Consider the following 16589-nt stretch of genomic DNA (forward strand, 5'->3'; position numbering starts at 1 on the left):
AAATAGGAAATGTCTCAAAGATCATGGGATAGGTTGTTGTAAAATGAATGCATTTTTCACACAGCGATTATTGTCCATATTGTGACAAATTGTAGTGTGCTAAAGGCTGAGGTAAACAGGGTGGATTAGTGTAATGCTGCTTCTCTCATGGATGCAAATTTCTAAAACCCTGAAACCTCTTCTGCCTCGAATAAAATGAATGCTTATGAAGGACAGGCCCCATTCTCTCTGGCCTGCGCTTGGCCCTTGAAGAGCTGTTACATGTTTTATTAGATCCTGATCACAAATTCAATAGGCAATCGCATGCCTGATTCTTCTGTTCCTTCAATGGCACGCTGAAGAAGGAGGCGTGACTAGCAAAAGGACAGGCCTAGCTACAAGCCGGGACACCCCTTTTTCCAAATCTACAGCTTTTTGCTCTGTCCATGATCAAATTGTTAAAAAAAAAAAAACTATCAAAAAAGAAAGGCTATGGGTATGTATGCATTTCAGATCTATTTGAGGTGTTAATTACTATTAGAATGAATTGTAATTATTTATACATTATTTGTGTTCGTTAACAAAAAATGTAACATGAAGATTCATTTGAATTAGCTTGTAAGCAGAATTGACGGAGTAGATGATTTCTAGTGGTATTGTGACCCATATGCCGGAGAAAAAGAGGTATTGGTCACAGGTTTTCATATGTTTGAAGTTGTATTAAGATCAGCCTTTAGTGGAACAGAAAAATAGTTACATGGTCTACAGTGGTCAACAGGATAAATAACCTTTAATTATTCCCTGTTGTTGCCCATTATTTCACAGTGCCAACACTGTAAAATTTTAATCACTCAGCCACAGCCTCCACATTTACTATTTATAGATGTTAAAACACCTTTATAACACCTTCATTTTTTGTTAAATTATGTTTGCTGACCCTATGAGTATATTACAGTAATTACCACTCTACCGTGGCAGCTGTTTCTGTTAGTCCATAGGACATGCTGGTAGGGTGTGTATGTGTGGGGGAGAGAGAGTAAGTGAGACACAGACAGAGGTACATAGGAGTTCTAGAAGGTTCAATCCTGCTGAGTTCAGAGGACCTCCTCCCAAAGGTCACTCTCACCAGGGGAGGAGGAAAGGGAGCCTCGCCCAACCAATCACGCAGGCTCCTGCTGACCATACCACCGCCTGTGGCATTGCTGTGGAGATGGTTGCTCTATCAGAAGCTGCTGACGAGTCATACGATGGACTCCATTTTGGTCACTATGAGAGATTAGAGCATTGAAATTGGCATAGTTTAGGGATTTATCGATTGCTTCAACATTACTGGTAATTTATTCAGTGAGAACTGTACGATTCCCATCCCTCTGTCCTCCAGTCCTCTCTTTAGTGTTTGGACAGTCCAGTTTTTCTCACAAGGAACAATGGAGAAATCAGAGACTCCCGACTCCCCATCCTCTCTCTTTTCTTGCCTTTCAGTGTGAGGCACTCACCCCAATCCCTCTTCTACTCTCTCTTTTCTTCTGTGTGTTTCTCACACTCTGCATTGGGCTCTGAATTGATAGTTTGATTCGAGGAGGGAGGCTCAACCCCTTAAGGGCTGTTCTCATCTTTGTACCACAGAGAAGCTAAAAGCTAAATGATTCTTTTATGGGTTAGGGTTGTACTAGATAAGAATAGCAGAAACTAAAGGAAGTGTCGCGGTAAAGCCGCAGGGTGTTGTTGAGTGTGTCGACCCAGGAAATGTGAGCATCAGTTACTGGTAGCAGGAACTGAGGCAAAAATTTAAAAGGTAAGTATGTATAATATACTGCTTTTATTCACCTTAAGTAGTTCACATGTACACACAAAGTTAGCAGTGATTATATGGGTCAGCAGATGAAGATGAGTTGAGAACTCGTGTTGACTTTACTCCTCCAATTGTCTACACCCCCTGACCTATCTGCTGCTGGTAACTAGGCACTTTGGGACATTCAGCATGAAATCTAGCAAAGTATTTGTATGTGTGGATCTGCAGAGCAACAGATTTAGTAGATTTAATATAAAGTGAGAGGACCTGGATTCCTCTGTTCATGCTTCCCCTTCTTTGGACTTTGCGATACATGAATTCAGAGCAGAAATGGACTGGCATGCTCACTAACCTTTTTTTCTGTGTCTGATGGACATTCTGTGTGTGCATGTGTATGAGCGTTTATGCATGTGTATGTGTGTGAGGTTCACAGCACAGTATGGGCTCACAGGAAGCATGTGGGATTAGTGGACTAGAAAGTGACGGGATACCACACACACATACATACACACACACACATATATATATATATATATATATATATATATATATATATATATATATATATATATATATATATATATATATATATATATATATATATATATATATATATATAAACGTGCACATGCAAAGGGCGGTCTTGGTTTTAATTGCCTTAATTCCTGGTGCTGCCTTTTCTTTCTAGTGGGACTCGACACTGTTCCCAGCAGCCATGCTAAAAGGGCAAATCCATAATGATGTTTTCTAAAATCTGTTCTAAGCTCAGCTGTCCCTGTTCTTCTACTGCAATAATCTTAATGTGCAAGATGATCACACCTGATCCAGCATCAGTGGAACGGCATGTGCTGTACAGGGTTAAAACCTTGCCCTCTTTACTGTCTGAATTAGAACGAGAAGGATGACACGGTGCACAGTGCTGAGACTGCTGTTCATCGTAACTCAGTCAGCATTGCCTGATAAGATCAGTGTTGCATCCAAACAAGAATGGATACGGGTCTTTGTTTGGAGTAATCACTGTTTCGGGCTGTATGCTAGACGTGCAAAATAGGCCATGCAATGTTTGTTTGTTTGTTTACAGTAATCAATTTATTTTTTGTCTGTGACCTTAACCATCCAACCCTTTCCATTTCAAGATATAATGGGGTTATTCAATTGATTTGATCTAGGTTTGTGCATTATAATGATCCCCAGTTTAAACGTGTGTGTTTGTGTATTCTCTGCAGGCTGATGCGAAGATGGTGTGTGATGTCGTGAGTCGCATGGAGGACACTGAGCCCTACTCTCCTGAGCTCCTGACCGCCATGATGCGCCTGTGGGCCGATTCGGGCATTCAGGAGTGCTTCAGCCGCGCCCGTGAGTACCAGCTCAACGACTCGGCCCAATAGTGAGTATTTTCCCTTAAATTCGTCTAATTAATGATTAATACGCTAATGATACCGTACATGATTTCAGATGGAAATGAGCAGCACAAAATGTCTCAAATGTTTTATGGGGTTTAGATTTCTCAGCACACATCATACATGTGTACCATTTTTACGAATACAATTCTGTATTTATACACCACTCAGGATGCTTTCCTAGGGTGTGCCTGAGTCACTATTGGTTATTAGATCTATCCACATTGTTAATAGAGTATGGGCTAATTGTGATCTTTGCCTAGCATTTAAACAGCTTCATTGAGAGAGATCTGTGTGTTAATGTCAAAACAACAGATACAGTTACAGCCTGTGATGAAGAAACATGATTTAGTGTGCATGTAGGGCAGCGTGCCTGAACGGAATAGTGATGAAAGATGTGAATCAGCAGTAATTTTTGATCAGGCGCTGTGGTTTGCTTTAATGGCCTGGGAAGCTAGTGCTTATGGAAAGCACTATTTAGAAGAAGACAAATTACTCCTTCGTAAAGATGCTAGTGGAGAGTTTGTCGATAAGCAGGAAATAGGCGGATGACCAAGCTCCATGCTCAAGATTACTAAAAAAAAAATAACAAGGGACATTAGTTTTTCAGCTCTCCAAACATGCTGTCAGGACCTCGCATTTTTCAGAATCGATTTTTTTTTTCTTTCTTTCTTGATATTTGTGATTTGGATTGAGTTTGTCATAACATTTAGGAATGAGCATATTTAATGTATGATTTTTCTCTCTTACTCTACACGGTTATCTCTGAGTCACCTAAATATACACTGTAGTGCTCACACTACAGTTATACCCCTAAAATTATCCTAATTAGAGATCAGTGTTCACTTTGTTAGTTAGCCGAAAACTACACAGTATTGGATGTTAAAACTTTTTAATTATGTGCAAAACAGCAGCTCATGTGTCCCTGACAGATCTGTTGTGCTGCAGTTTCAATTAACAGAAATAAAAGAGAGATAATGGTGATGTGTAAATTATGAGCCCTAACACCATCCAGTTCTGGAAATTTTCTTGCACATTTACACGTTGTTGTCTAAGGTGAATTCTTCTGATGTTTTTTTTTTTTTTTTTTTTTTTTGGGGGGTCAGGTTTTTGTTCACGTTAGACATGGTTACACTGCCATTCAGAAAGAGAGACAGAACATCACATTCTGGCAGTATATAATCACTAAACTTGCAGACTGCAGCCAGGTTTCTGATTGGTCACGTGACCTGACACTTACTTGTTTCCTGTTTGCTTTTTTTTTTGATTAGGGTGAAAATAGAACAGAGTGAAATCAATGATGAGAACATAATAGGGCAGTGCATCTTTTTAATGCAGCCCATTTTAGAGGTAACAGCTACCCCATATATTGATCGCCTTCCATTATAGTTGGAATTCTTTTCATTCTGGTCGGTGAACAGGGACGCGTTTCTTAGAGGTAGCAGAGCATTAGTGCTGTTGTAAGTGAGAGAGAACGCATTAGAATAATCAGCTTTCGAGTTAACACTGTCGAGATTCACCTTGATCATGCTCAGTTCTCTTGAGAACTACAGGATCCTTAAGAAAAAAAGAAACACAAAAAACAAATTACAAATTTATTTTTTATTTCTTCTTACTCAGGTAGAGGAGTGATCAATAATCATGTCTCACTTAAACCATCTCTTGTGGTCAGTTGTATTCTAAAAAGTGTAAGGTCAGGTTGAGATGCGTCTGACTCATTCAATACGTTTACATGGACAACAATAATCCTATATTAACCCGATTAAGACAATACTCTGATTAAGAAACTAGCATATAAACAGCGATTATTAATTACCTTAATCCGATTAAAGTCATACTCAAAGTAAACACAAATTGAATTAAGACGTGTGGAGTTTTCCTGTTTTAGTCGCGCTATCGAAGTGCATTACAGACATGTACACATCTTAATCACACTATTAACATCGTGTGGGAGTTTTCACTGCATTTTTTGACAGGACACATACACACACGGCAGTGCTCAACCGTTTGACGGCAAACAAGGGAGCACGGCTACATCCGAAACCGCATACTTTCCTACTATATAGTAGATAAATACGCGGTTTGGGACGCAGCCCACGGCTTCAAGCAGTCGTCTATTAGCACCTATAGCATGACAAATAATTAACTGCACTTGAAGCTTTCGCAAAATTAAAAATGAAACACCTGAAACTGTATACGTTACCATAACAAAGACGAACTGTATGTCGATACGTGAAATTCTGGAGGGAACGTCGGACGGCGTGGCGCGGTGACGTAATGACGTGTGCCGTTAATCGATCTATGTTCTATAACATGTAAAACGGGAACATGAAAGGAATATTCTACTCAACTCATGTAAATGCCTTAATCAGGATATTGTCTTCTTCAGAATACGGTCATTAATTAGATTACTGCCGTCCATGTAAACGTAGTCTATGATTATAACTATTCAGTATATAGTGCACTATTCTGGGGTCTGCTACTTGCTTGAAAACATAGTGGTGTATTTTCAGTTGTCTTTTTTTTTATTTTTTATTTTTTATGTCCCATAATGCACCACGATAGGCAGTGTGGTAGGCAGTAACCCATAATTGCCAAACAAAATACCCATAATGATTTAAGTCTTTTATTTTGATTTGCATAAGCCTTCACTGAAGGATGCAGTCAGCGAATATGGCAAGGCTCTTTAAGACTTCTCAGACTTCTTACAAATGGAAGGAGTGGATTAACTGTTTTCAAGTGATTTTTATAGTGGCACACAGTCAGTTTATAGTTACTTTGGTCACTTGATTGTCCTTATATATTGTCCATACAACTGATCGCAGGTTATGTGTACTTATGAGATGGAACATCACCACCGCTGGCTAATCTGTATGATATTGTTTACATCAATCACCAAATCTGTTCCCTATAATAGTGTTCTATCTATTGCGTCTGAAATGTTCAGTGTAGGGAACAACTTTAGAGTCTGGAGAGTGTATTCTGGCACAATGAGACTGTGGACTGATAAGTTCAGATCTTCAAATCTGATAATAGCCAACAGCTGAGTCTTATAGACATTGTTGGTGCTGTTAAATCTGAGCAGTCTGAATTCCTTAATAAATAGGATTGATGAGTGTGGGATTGAAGCATGATGAAAAAAGTCATCAATTTTTTGCGCAATTTTAGCAATTTCGCTGTACTTTGAACTGTGCCTTTGAACTGTGACTGGTGTTGCCAGCTTTATAAAAGCAATTAATTCATTCATCTATCTTCAGTAACCGCTTAACCCAGGTAAGGGCCTGGTTGAATTCAGAGCTTATCCTGGAAACACTGCGTAAGTGGTGGAAATATACCCTGAACAGTACGCCAGTCCATCACATGCCAACATGCACACATGCGTTCAGGCCTAGAACAATTTATCATAGCCGATCCAACCATATGCATGTTTTTGGAAGGTGGGAAGAAACCAGATTGGAGGAAACCCATGTAGACATGGGGGAGAACATATTTGAAACTTCCCACAGACAGTAACCCAAGCTTATGATTCAATCGGGGACCTTGGAGCGCTAAGGCAGCAACGCTACCCACTGTTCCTCCAGGTCACCCATAAAAGCAAAATTTTTCAATTAATTTATGAGAAATAGATCAGGTCTGGAGTATATGTAAAGTTTTGCACATTCAGAGTTTGCCTTGCTTGTCACCTGCCTGACTTGGTAGAAAACACATCAATCATAAACAAGTTTTTTAAAAAATCATATGAAAAAAATTTTCAAATAAAAATCATCTTATGCAGCCTTATGCTGAATAATTCCTAGTCTGGTCATGAAGTAGTGTAGAATGCTTATCCTTTAAAATTAGTGCTTCCTCCATTTTGGTTCTTGAGCGCTGCAATACAAAAGGACAGCTATCTCAGATTTTTGCTCATGAAATGTATTCCAGCAAGAATTAATCTGCAATGCAAAACTGCTGATTATCACAAATTTCAATGAAATTAACTTCATTTTGCTTCTAAAATTTCACTTGTATTAAACATTAGTATTACTGAGTCTCTATAAGATTGATAATTGCCTGGAAAAAAGCTGCAAACAGTAGATGTGTAACAGTGAGTATGGATACTTTGTACATACAGCCAGTAAGGTGCAGAAAGCAGACATGTAGAGACGTGAGTACACACAATTTTGCCCCTTCAGTGTCTTTCTGCTTTAAGTGCATGGAACATAACATACTTCTCCTGATGGTCTATTTAGTCACACGGTCAGGTTACACTTTACTGTTCATTTGCCTGTGTGTGTTTGGTGAGGTGGACTTTAGAACACAGTCGGTTGAACCTCTGTTACATCCATGGGATGGCCAACATGATTGTGACAACTACTGTTTAACACTGACCTTCATGTGACCCCAGTCTGCATGTCCCTGTAATGAGGTGCTCTTCCTCCACTATGAGGCCCTGTACATTTTCACCAGGAACTTTTGAAATACAGTTGTAGAAAATCAGTAGATGACCTGGGCACACAGCTGGTTTCCCGCTTCCCACAGGATGTGCTAGAGAAGTTATAACAAGATGTCTCTGGCTTGATGCCCTATTATCGTTTATCCTCCGCAGTAACTTTCCATTGTTATCAGGGGTAGCTCATCTCCAGCTCTGTACTTCACTTTCCATTTGCACCTTTGTGACTCTGCCTTCACTTTTTGACTCTTACTATTCTCAGTTACTCTTTTGCTTTCTTTGGTGTCTGTAACCTATTATCTATGCATCACTGGGATGCACCGATATGGGAGATCTGGAACGATACCAATATCTGATATTTGTCATGTATCTTCAGCACTGTGTAAAAGTCCTATTTTTTGTACAAATTTCGTTATTGATGTTTATTTGATGACCTGCATTATTGTGTCAGTGCAAAAAAAAAAAAAAAAAACAACTTTATAATTTCAAAGATAACTTTTCCATCAAAAAGATATGTCACAGAAAAATGTTTGGATGTCAATATCGAAAGTGTCATTTTTTTTGTGTTACGTAATATGTTAAACATAATGGGTCTAGTGATGCTACTGAGACGCTCTCTGTTTTTTATTTATATATATATATATATATATATATATATATATATATATATATATATATATATATATATATATATATATATATATATATATATATATAAATATAATATAATATAAATATTTATTACAGGTCAAATCTGTTCTGATTGGTGGACTTAATGGACTTCCTCATGTTGTTTCCTATAATTCATCAATGTTTCTGTTGTCCTTTCTCATTTCAGCTTCTATCCAAATCTCATCTGTTCCTAATCTCTTACTCCCTGATTTAATAATCTGTTATTTCTCAGATCACAGGGAGTGCTCTCTCTCTCTCTCTCTTCTCTCTCTCTCTTCTCTCTCTCTCTCTCTCTCTCTCTCTCTCTCTCTCTCTCTCTCTCTCTCTCCCACATGCTCTCTCTCGCTCTCTCTGTCTCTCCCTCACGCTCTCTCTCTTCTCTCTCGGTTTTTCTGTGTGTGCTGATGGGAAGCAGCAGACAGCAGGCTGGCTGCTGAGAGGTGTTGCCAGGCAGAGCACTCAAGAGGCAATAGAGGGAGGGAGGAGGTAGAACAGAGAGAGACTGAGAGAAGAGAAGTGTGTATGTGAGGGGGAGGGGTAGAGCTGGCAGGCAGCCTGACTAGAGAGCCATACAAGCTTCCCATATTAAAAGGAGAGGGGTCAGAGAATAAGCACTGCACCCAGCCCCTCCTCTACTCCACATCCCTGTTATACCCAAAACCATCAGCATGAAGTACTACACATGTCCTCAAAAAAAAATGCTGTTTACACTTCAAATTCAGATTGATCCAGGATGTTTCAAATGCATCCAGGCCTTCTTATAGTCCAATGAAAAATGTTTCGCATAGTCAGATGAAAAATAACAGCATGATACCAGTGATTTTTAAAGGTCTGTTATACCTGAAGAAGCTGTCGGATTGTAGTAGTGCTTGAGTAAAAGGATATTGGTGAGTGATGCCTTGCGTTCCACAAGAACATGGCGTTAAAACTGAATTTGGAGTTAAATATGAATATACAGTATATATTTGGTTGAAGACTCACATCACTTGTCTGTCAATATACATTCCTGTCTTGAACCACCCAAAAAGTCTGTCCCTCAAGCAAATGGTGTTATGTCACTATGTAATCACATATTTCAATCTCAGTAAGAGATTGCGTGCCTGTTGTTGACTTAACATGGGTGATAAATATTATCAGCTATGGCCCACAGCCAGCCTTCTTTTATTGATAGAACATTAGTTAGTCCAAAGTCTGCAGTTGTTTCTAAACAAGGCATTTGTGTTTAATGTCTATTTTTTATTTTATCGTGATGACCAAAGGTCAGTTGTTAAGCAGGTCATCTGGACAATAAATCAGAGATAAATCCAAAACAGTCCGCACTCTGGAAGACCACAGTGCCGGAAACAATACTTGTACCTGGTGGCATGCATGGGTGTCATTTTAACTGGCCCATTAGTTTTAATTTGTAATCCAGATACAAACAGTACCAACAGCATGACATTTACAAAAGCATCTAAATTGCTAAGATCTTCAATGTTTCACTTTGCCTCAAGTCAGTGACCTGAAACCTATTTTAAACTGCTTAAGTTGTTCAGGGGCAAAAAAGCAAACGTTGTTGAAAGGCTAAATCACCTGACTTGAACTCCACAGAGTGTGTTTCACTGACGATAGGGCTGAAAGGGAAATTTTTTTAAACTAAACAGAAACGCACCAGAAAGTACATCATAGAACAGCCAAAGTGAACCATGTGTATACACACACACATCTGACAATGACGATTTTTGCTGACAGATTATGATTAAGGTTATGATTATGAAGATGTGACCAATGATGGTGAGCCAGACGGCAAACAAAAGTATTAAGAGATTTTAATATTAGTGCATGATTATCTCATTAATAGCTCACTTACTCCCAAGTTAAACACACAAGTTGTATATGTGCATACACAACTACTGAGTGTGAAACAATGAAAATCTGACCGTCATTGTATTTCTCACTTTCAAGCCAACAAGGTTACACAAAAAAAAAAAACATACATGAGAGAAAAGCATTAAAAAACAAAAAAGTCAATAGGCCATTAGTTGATAGTCCATTGAAGTCCATTTGCACGGTAGCCTATAAAACAGTTCTACTGTACATGAAAACACAGCTTAAAATCTACAGTGAAGTGTAAATATAGGCCTAATCAATGCCATGCAGATGGATTGAAATTTTAAAAAGATTTCACCATAGCAACTACTATTCAAGCAGAACATGACAAACAATTTTTTTTTGCTTGCTTGCCTTGACATCTTTGTGCTAACCTCCAAAGGAAGGATAAAGAATTAATATCAGGTGAGCAGTCCCCTCCAAAACTATTGGAACAGCAAAGCCAAGTCATTTCTTTTTTGCTGTAGACTGAAGACATTTGGGTTTGAGATTAAAATATGAGAAGAGTTTTAAATTGCAGCATTTATTTCCCGGTATTTATGTGTAGATGTGTTAAACAACATAGTACATTTTGTATCAGACCACCCAATTTGTAGGCGAGCAAGAATATTGGAACATGTGACTGATGTGTTTCTTGTTACCCAGGTGTGTCCTGTTAGATTGACTGTTTAAACAATAATTATCTCTGAACATATGCTCTTGGTTTTTTGAAAATCAGAGGAATTGCACAAACATTGGGCATAGCCAATACAACAATTTGGAATGTCTTCAAAAATAAAGAAACCACTGGTGTACTGAGCAGCAAACACTGAATGGGTCGGCCAAAGAAAACAACAGCTGGTGACAGAAGCATTGTGAGAGCTGTGAAGAAAAGTCCAGAAACAACAATCAGTGACATCACCAACAACCTCTACAGATCAGAGGTGTAGGTATCATAATCCACCTTTCAAAGAAGACTTATAGAGAGCAGAAACATAGAAGCCATAGCACAAGATGCAAACCACTCATCAGCAGTAAGGATCAGAAAGCCAGAATGGAATTCACAAAGAAATACAGAGATGAGCCACAAAAGTTCTGGAACAAAAATTAACCTCTACCAAAGTGATGAATAGGCCAAAGTGTGGTGAAAGATTGGATCAGCTTATGATCCAATATATATGAGCTCATCTGTGAAACATGGTGGAGGTAGTGTCACGGCTGCTTCTGGAACAGGCTCAGTAATCTTTATTGACGATTTAACTCGTGATGTTAAGAGCAGAATGAATTCAGAAGTTTACAGAAACATTTTGTCTGCCAATTTTACAGAAAAATACATTCATATTATTGAAAGGCCTATGTAACCAAATATTAAGTGTTATTTATTTAATTTACTTTGAGTAAATTAAACAAATACTTACTGATCACCTAAAAAGTGGGTGGTCTGATACAAAAAGTTCTATGTTTTATGTTGTTTAACACATCTAGAAGTAAATACGAGGAAATAAAAGCTGAAATCTTAAACTCTTATCTCATATCTAATCTTTTGATCTCAAACCCAAACGTCTTTGGTGTATAGCACAAATAAATGAATTGGCCTTGCCGTTCCAATAGTTTTGGCGGGGACTGTGTGTGTGTGTGTGTGTGTGTGTGTGTGTGTGTGTGTGTGTGTGTGTGTGTGTGTGTGTGTAGTAGGTGTATGTGTTACACAAGTCTTGCTATGGAGTTTGTGTATATATACACAAGTGAGTGTATATATACAGACTCCATAGCAAATCAGTTTGACAAGTTGAATTTTTTTTTTTTTTGTTCTGTTTTTCACAGAATTGTCCTCAGTGGCACTCTTAAAAATAACTGTATTCCTGGAAATTCAGTACGATTTAAAGGGTTAATATGAATGACCAAATACCTCATGTACAGTCAAAAATAACAGCAGTCAGAACAAAGGGTTTGCTGTCTTTGTAGTACAGTGCATTGGAAATTTGCCTTTGGAGGACTTATTTGTTAATAAACAACATGCTAAATAACATCAACTTCAGGAACTTTCATGTAGTGTGTTATAGAGTTGTTTGTGAATGTAAAACGTCTGCAAAGTTTAAAAAATCAAAGCGCACGACAAACGGGGTTATTGACTCCCCAAAGAAGGAAGCGATTCTGAACAGCTGAAATGAGTCGTTAGTAATTCCAGACTTACTTCCTATACTAACTGTAGGTTTGTAACAAAAAGTCCCATCTCTGGTCTTGATTGGCTGCTAGCAGTTGACCAATCACAACAGACTGGTACCTGACCAATCAGAGCAGAGTATGCTCTCTGAAAGGAGGAGTTTATAATGAATCCTTAAAACGGATCATTTAATGAGTCGTTTGTGACACTGGAAAAAGGTAATGCTGAAATTTAAATTATGAGCACATTAAAGTGTTTTTTGACCCTGGATGCATGTAAATCTATTGTATGAGACCTTTAAAGCAAAATTAGGCACGCTTCAAAACCATAATAGGTGCGCTTTAAAGGCATAGAGTTATCATGCCAAATATTGACTAAACTGTTTAGTTTATTACTGTTTATTGCTCTTTGTAGTAGATTTCTTTAATGTAGAAAACATTTGTCTTAATTATTTGTGAAGGCATCTTTGCTTTCCAGCAATTATTTATTTATTTATTAGACTTTTGCACATTACTGTATGATATGACAGCTGATCCTCACAGCATGAAATGCCATGTGGTTGTGGGTGTCCAGCTTCTGTCATGTGAGCAAACTTCATGCTGCAGTTCTCAGGTAGACATGAAAGAGCCTGTGCCCTTATGCAGCCTTATAGGGCACAAGCTCACGGATTAAACATTAATGATTTTAGCTTGGCCCAGTCTCGGGTACAGTGCCCTCTGTGGTTGTTGCAGTGCATAGCAGCTCTCATGACTGTTGCTCAGTGGAAGGCCCTCATGTGGGAGAGTCCATTTACAAGATGATTTTTCTCTGAGTAAGCTCTTGGGCATCAAAAGAAGCTCCGTCAGCCATTTCACTCTCTGCCTGCTGCTCCTTCCCTGTCCCATATCCATCTATCTGCTTTTATTTTTATTTTATTTATTTATTTATTTATTTTTTGTACCTAGGCAGGCCAAGTCTTCAGGGGCAGAAACTAATGAGCTGCAGTGGGGCTACAGTGGCACTGTGCAGCTGCAACTGTGGTAGCTTGGGCACAGCCCCATGTCATATTACCATAACTATGTTATTAAACAGTGATCACTCATTTATTAATGACTGATACAAACACACACTCCTATAATGTTCAGCTATGCTTCACATGTACATGGCATTTAAGGGCGAGGTGCAGGTGGATGAGGTGTCATTTTGAGACACCCATGCTGGTGAAATGATAGCACATGCCTGACAAATTCTGCATCTGCCCCAAGAGTGCATGGCTTTTAAACGGAGTATAAAACCAACAGAGAAGGAGGAGAATGGATGCGTATATAGTGCTTTGTTTACATTGCTTGATGTTTAATACTTTCATGTTTGATTATATACAATATGTTTGTTCAGCTTTAATGCTGATGGGAATGTTAGACTTGCCAATTTCTCCCTATTCAAGTTTCCAATACCCTTCTCAATGAGTGAGATCCCTGACACAAATCCAAATCGATTAACTTTATTTCGGTGTACTTTGTTAACTATACTTGAGTATTGTTTTTAGGATTTATACTGAAACAGAATGTTGGAGAAGAAAATAATATTTTTGACCTTCCAAGTATTTGTTACAAATGTCAAAGATCATGATTTCAATATTTTCTTCATTTTGCTTCCAATCAATTGTTCTTTTGTGCATTTCAGGTTCTTACTTCCTATATTTAAAATATCGAATCAATTCTATTTAAAATATCAATCAATTCTATGCTGCTATGACATTCTTCATTTTCTTCTTCTTCATATATTAGTTACTTTATTGAACACAAAGAACCTGAGTTCATGAAAAGTTTGTGACCGGTATGGTTCTCTCTCTCTTTTTTTTTTTTTTTTTCTTCTTTTTTTTTTAAAGAAATAAATCGTGTGCTTTTTAATGAATGTTTAAAAACGGCATGTTTAATCACTATTTTCTACTTATCACAATTAACAATATGTGTAAGTTTTGGATTTGACACTTTGTTCTAGACGTATTTAATATTCTTGGGTCAAAAACCTCACCTTTTTTTTCTTTTTCTTTTTTTATTGCAGTTTTGACCATTTTTCATTGGCATAAATATAGTTAACTGATGTTAAATATATAGTTGTCTAATGTTAGCTAAGTCGAACATGCACTGGTAGATTTTATTTCACTTTAATGAACTCAAAACATTCTCAGTTAACCTTTGCAGAAAGCAAGAGCTCTGCAAGAGTTGAGAGCATGTGAGACTGTGATAAGGGTGTGCAAGCTTCCAGGAAGTGTTGGTTAATATCATAAAATCATTCCAGATTCACATGTGACTCATATCCTGTTTCATTGGGGAGAAAAAGCTTTTTTGGTGTTTCTGAGTGATAACCTATACTGGTGTACTCCAAGGTTGGCAGGTCTGGTAGGTCTATAATATAATTGGCATAAATGTCACTTGATAATGACTGAGTCCTAGTGTAAACCTTTTTTTTTTTTACATGCATAATGCTTTATTGTTCTTTTCATTGGGGAAGATAATGTTTGTCTGTGAACCTAACTGTCTGCTGGACATCAGTTTGGTGTGTTTTAAGGCTAAATCACTATCAACTGCACCAGTCCCATAAGTCAGATCTCCCTTGAGGCCAATTTTGTGTTACTGTGTCTCTAGCTTACTACCATACTCGGTCACAAACGCTGCATTGGAAAGCGATCTGTTTTATTAAGTGCAGGGATAGAGTTTTGGGCCATCAACAAATGACTGTTGTAAATGAGAGTTTGAAGCTTGTATAAGGTTATATGTTTCTCTAACTTGACATCATGGTGTCTTTTAGAGTCAGTAGAGATGAGTGTTATAATTGGTGCCATGTGAGAAGTCTGTCATGATTTCTGTTCAGTTTTTCAGACCTCCCTCTGTGTCTGTCTGTCCTCAGCTACCTAGATAGTTTAGATAGGATTGGTGCTGCAGACTACCAGCCCACAGAGCAGGACATTCTGAGAACCCGAGTGAAGACCACTGGAATCGTAGAGACCCACTTCACCTTCAAGAACCTGCACTTCAGGTGGGTTGCACCCTCTGTCTCTCAAAGCACTGCATCATCTAGACTCCATTACAGAATACCCTAACCTTCAGTGGTTGAGCTTATTAACAGTTTCGCTTATTAAATGCTGACACTGTCCTATTTGCGCACACTAAGCTCCTCGTGAGTAAGCCCAAATTTATATAATGCTGTTTTTCTGCTTTTCCTGGGGAAGGGGACCAATAATACAGACATGTTACCAGTAATGACCTGGACAATTGCATGCTTTTGTTTTGTAGATCTTGTTAGACTTCAACTGATTCACTCATGGGTTTCATTATATAGTTCATTATAAACCTCCCAGCAGACCCAAATCAGTGGTATTGTACATCACTGCAAAGACAACTTGGTCTTTTAAGAAAATCATTGCATCAGACAAACAAAGCTTGAAGAGGAGACTCTGTGTTAATTCAATCTTTATTACCATGGGGGCCAAAAGCTTCAATCATAGCACAGATTACTGTCTGTACTGCAGATCACTTGTCATATACTAACAGATAGAAATGCCACAGCTCAGTGGCTCTTGGGAAATGTTAAATTAGGGCTGTAAACTATATATGTAGGGTTTTTTTTTTATTTTATTTATTTTTTTTTTTTTATTAAGATTTAGATGAATGAACCATAGCACATGCAATGATTGTTTGCTGACAGGAATGAGAGCACTGAGCCTCTTCCTGTAGTATCTAATGAGATACTAGTAGATGATCATGGACATTCATCCATGTAGAACGTTTTAAACTCTATTTGACTGTATTTTAGGGTCACTGTCTGTCTGTCTGTCCGTCTGTCTGTCTGTCGCCAAGTCTTAACCTCCTGACAACAAGTACTTGGTCTAAAATATCATGGTAATTGGTTAAATTCATGATGATCTCCTCAAGGGTCCACCTACTGAATAAAAGACACAACGCACTGTGAATTGTGCTCATGCATTATTAACAAATCTGTTTACAAATTTAAATGTGCAACAGGACAGAAAAACAGGATATGGTCAAAGGTGTCCTTCTTAAGGATGACATTATTTGTGTCATGTCAGAGATTTCTCCTGCTCGCGCCAGCGCTTAGCACACTCAACAGCCCGTAGCACGACAGACAGCATGCACTTCTTGATTGTCATACTATGTTTACTTTTTGACACGTGTGCTTTTGTTTTATGTCATGTCTCTGCCCCTGTCTTGTTATTGGTTGTCTCCATCACACGTCATCATTATTCACAGCTGTTTTTTTACCTTTGATTTTGTTGTACATTTAAACCCCCGTGTGTCTTTGTTCCGT

General features: G+C 38.2%; 1 protein-coding gene across 3 annotated transcripts in view; it reads left to right on the forward strand.

Moving 5' to 3' along the window:
• The window catches only part of gnao1a (guanine nucleotide binding protein (G protein), alpha activating activity polypeptide O, a), an 89731-nt gene that overhangs the window by 57081 nt on the left and 16061 nt on the right, over window positions 1-16589 (forward strand). For all 3 annotated transcript variants that reach the window (XM_053678003.1, XM_017465826.3, XM_017465825.3), the window contains exons 4-5: window positions 2998-3158; window positions 15171-15299. In XM_053678003.1, coding sequence (XP_053533978.1) covers window positions 2998-3158; window positions 15171-15299 — 290 coding nt within the window. The remainder of the gene's footprint in view (window positions 1-2997; window positions 3159-15170; window positions 15300-16589) is intronic.

The sequence above is a fragment of the Ictalurus punctatus genome, chromosome 4 (assembly GCF_001660625.3).
Source record: "Ictalurus punctatus breed USDA103 chromosome 4, Coco_2.0, whole genome shotgun sequence".
NCBI lineage: Eukaryota > Metazoa > Chordata > Actinopteri > Siluriformes > Ictaluridae > Ictalurus > Ictalurus punctatus.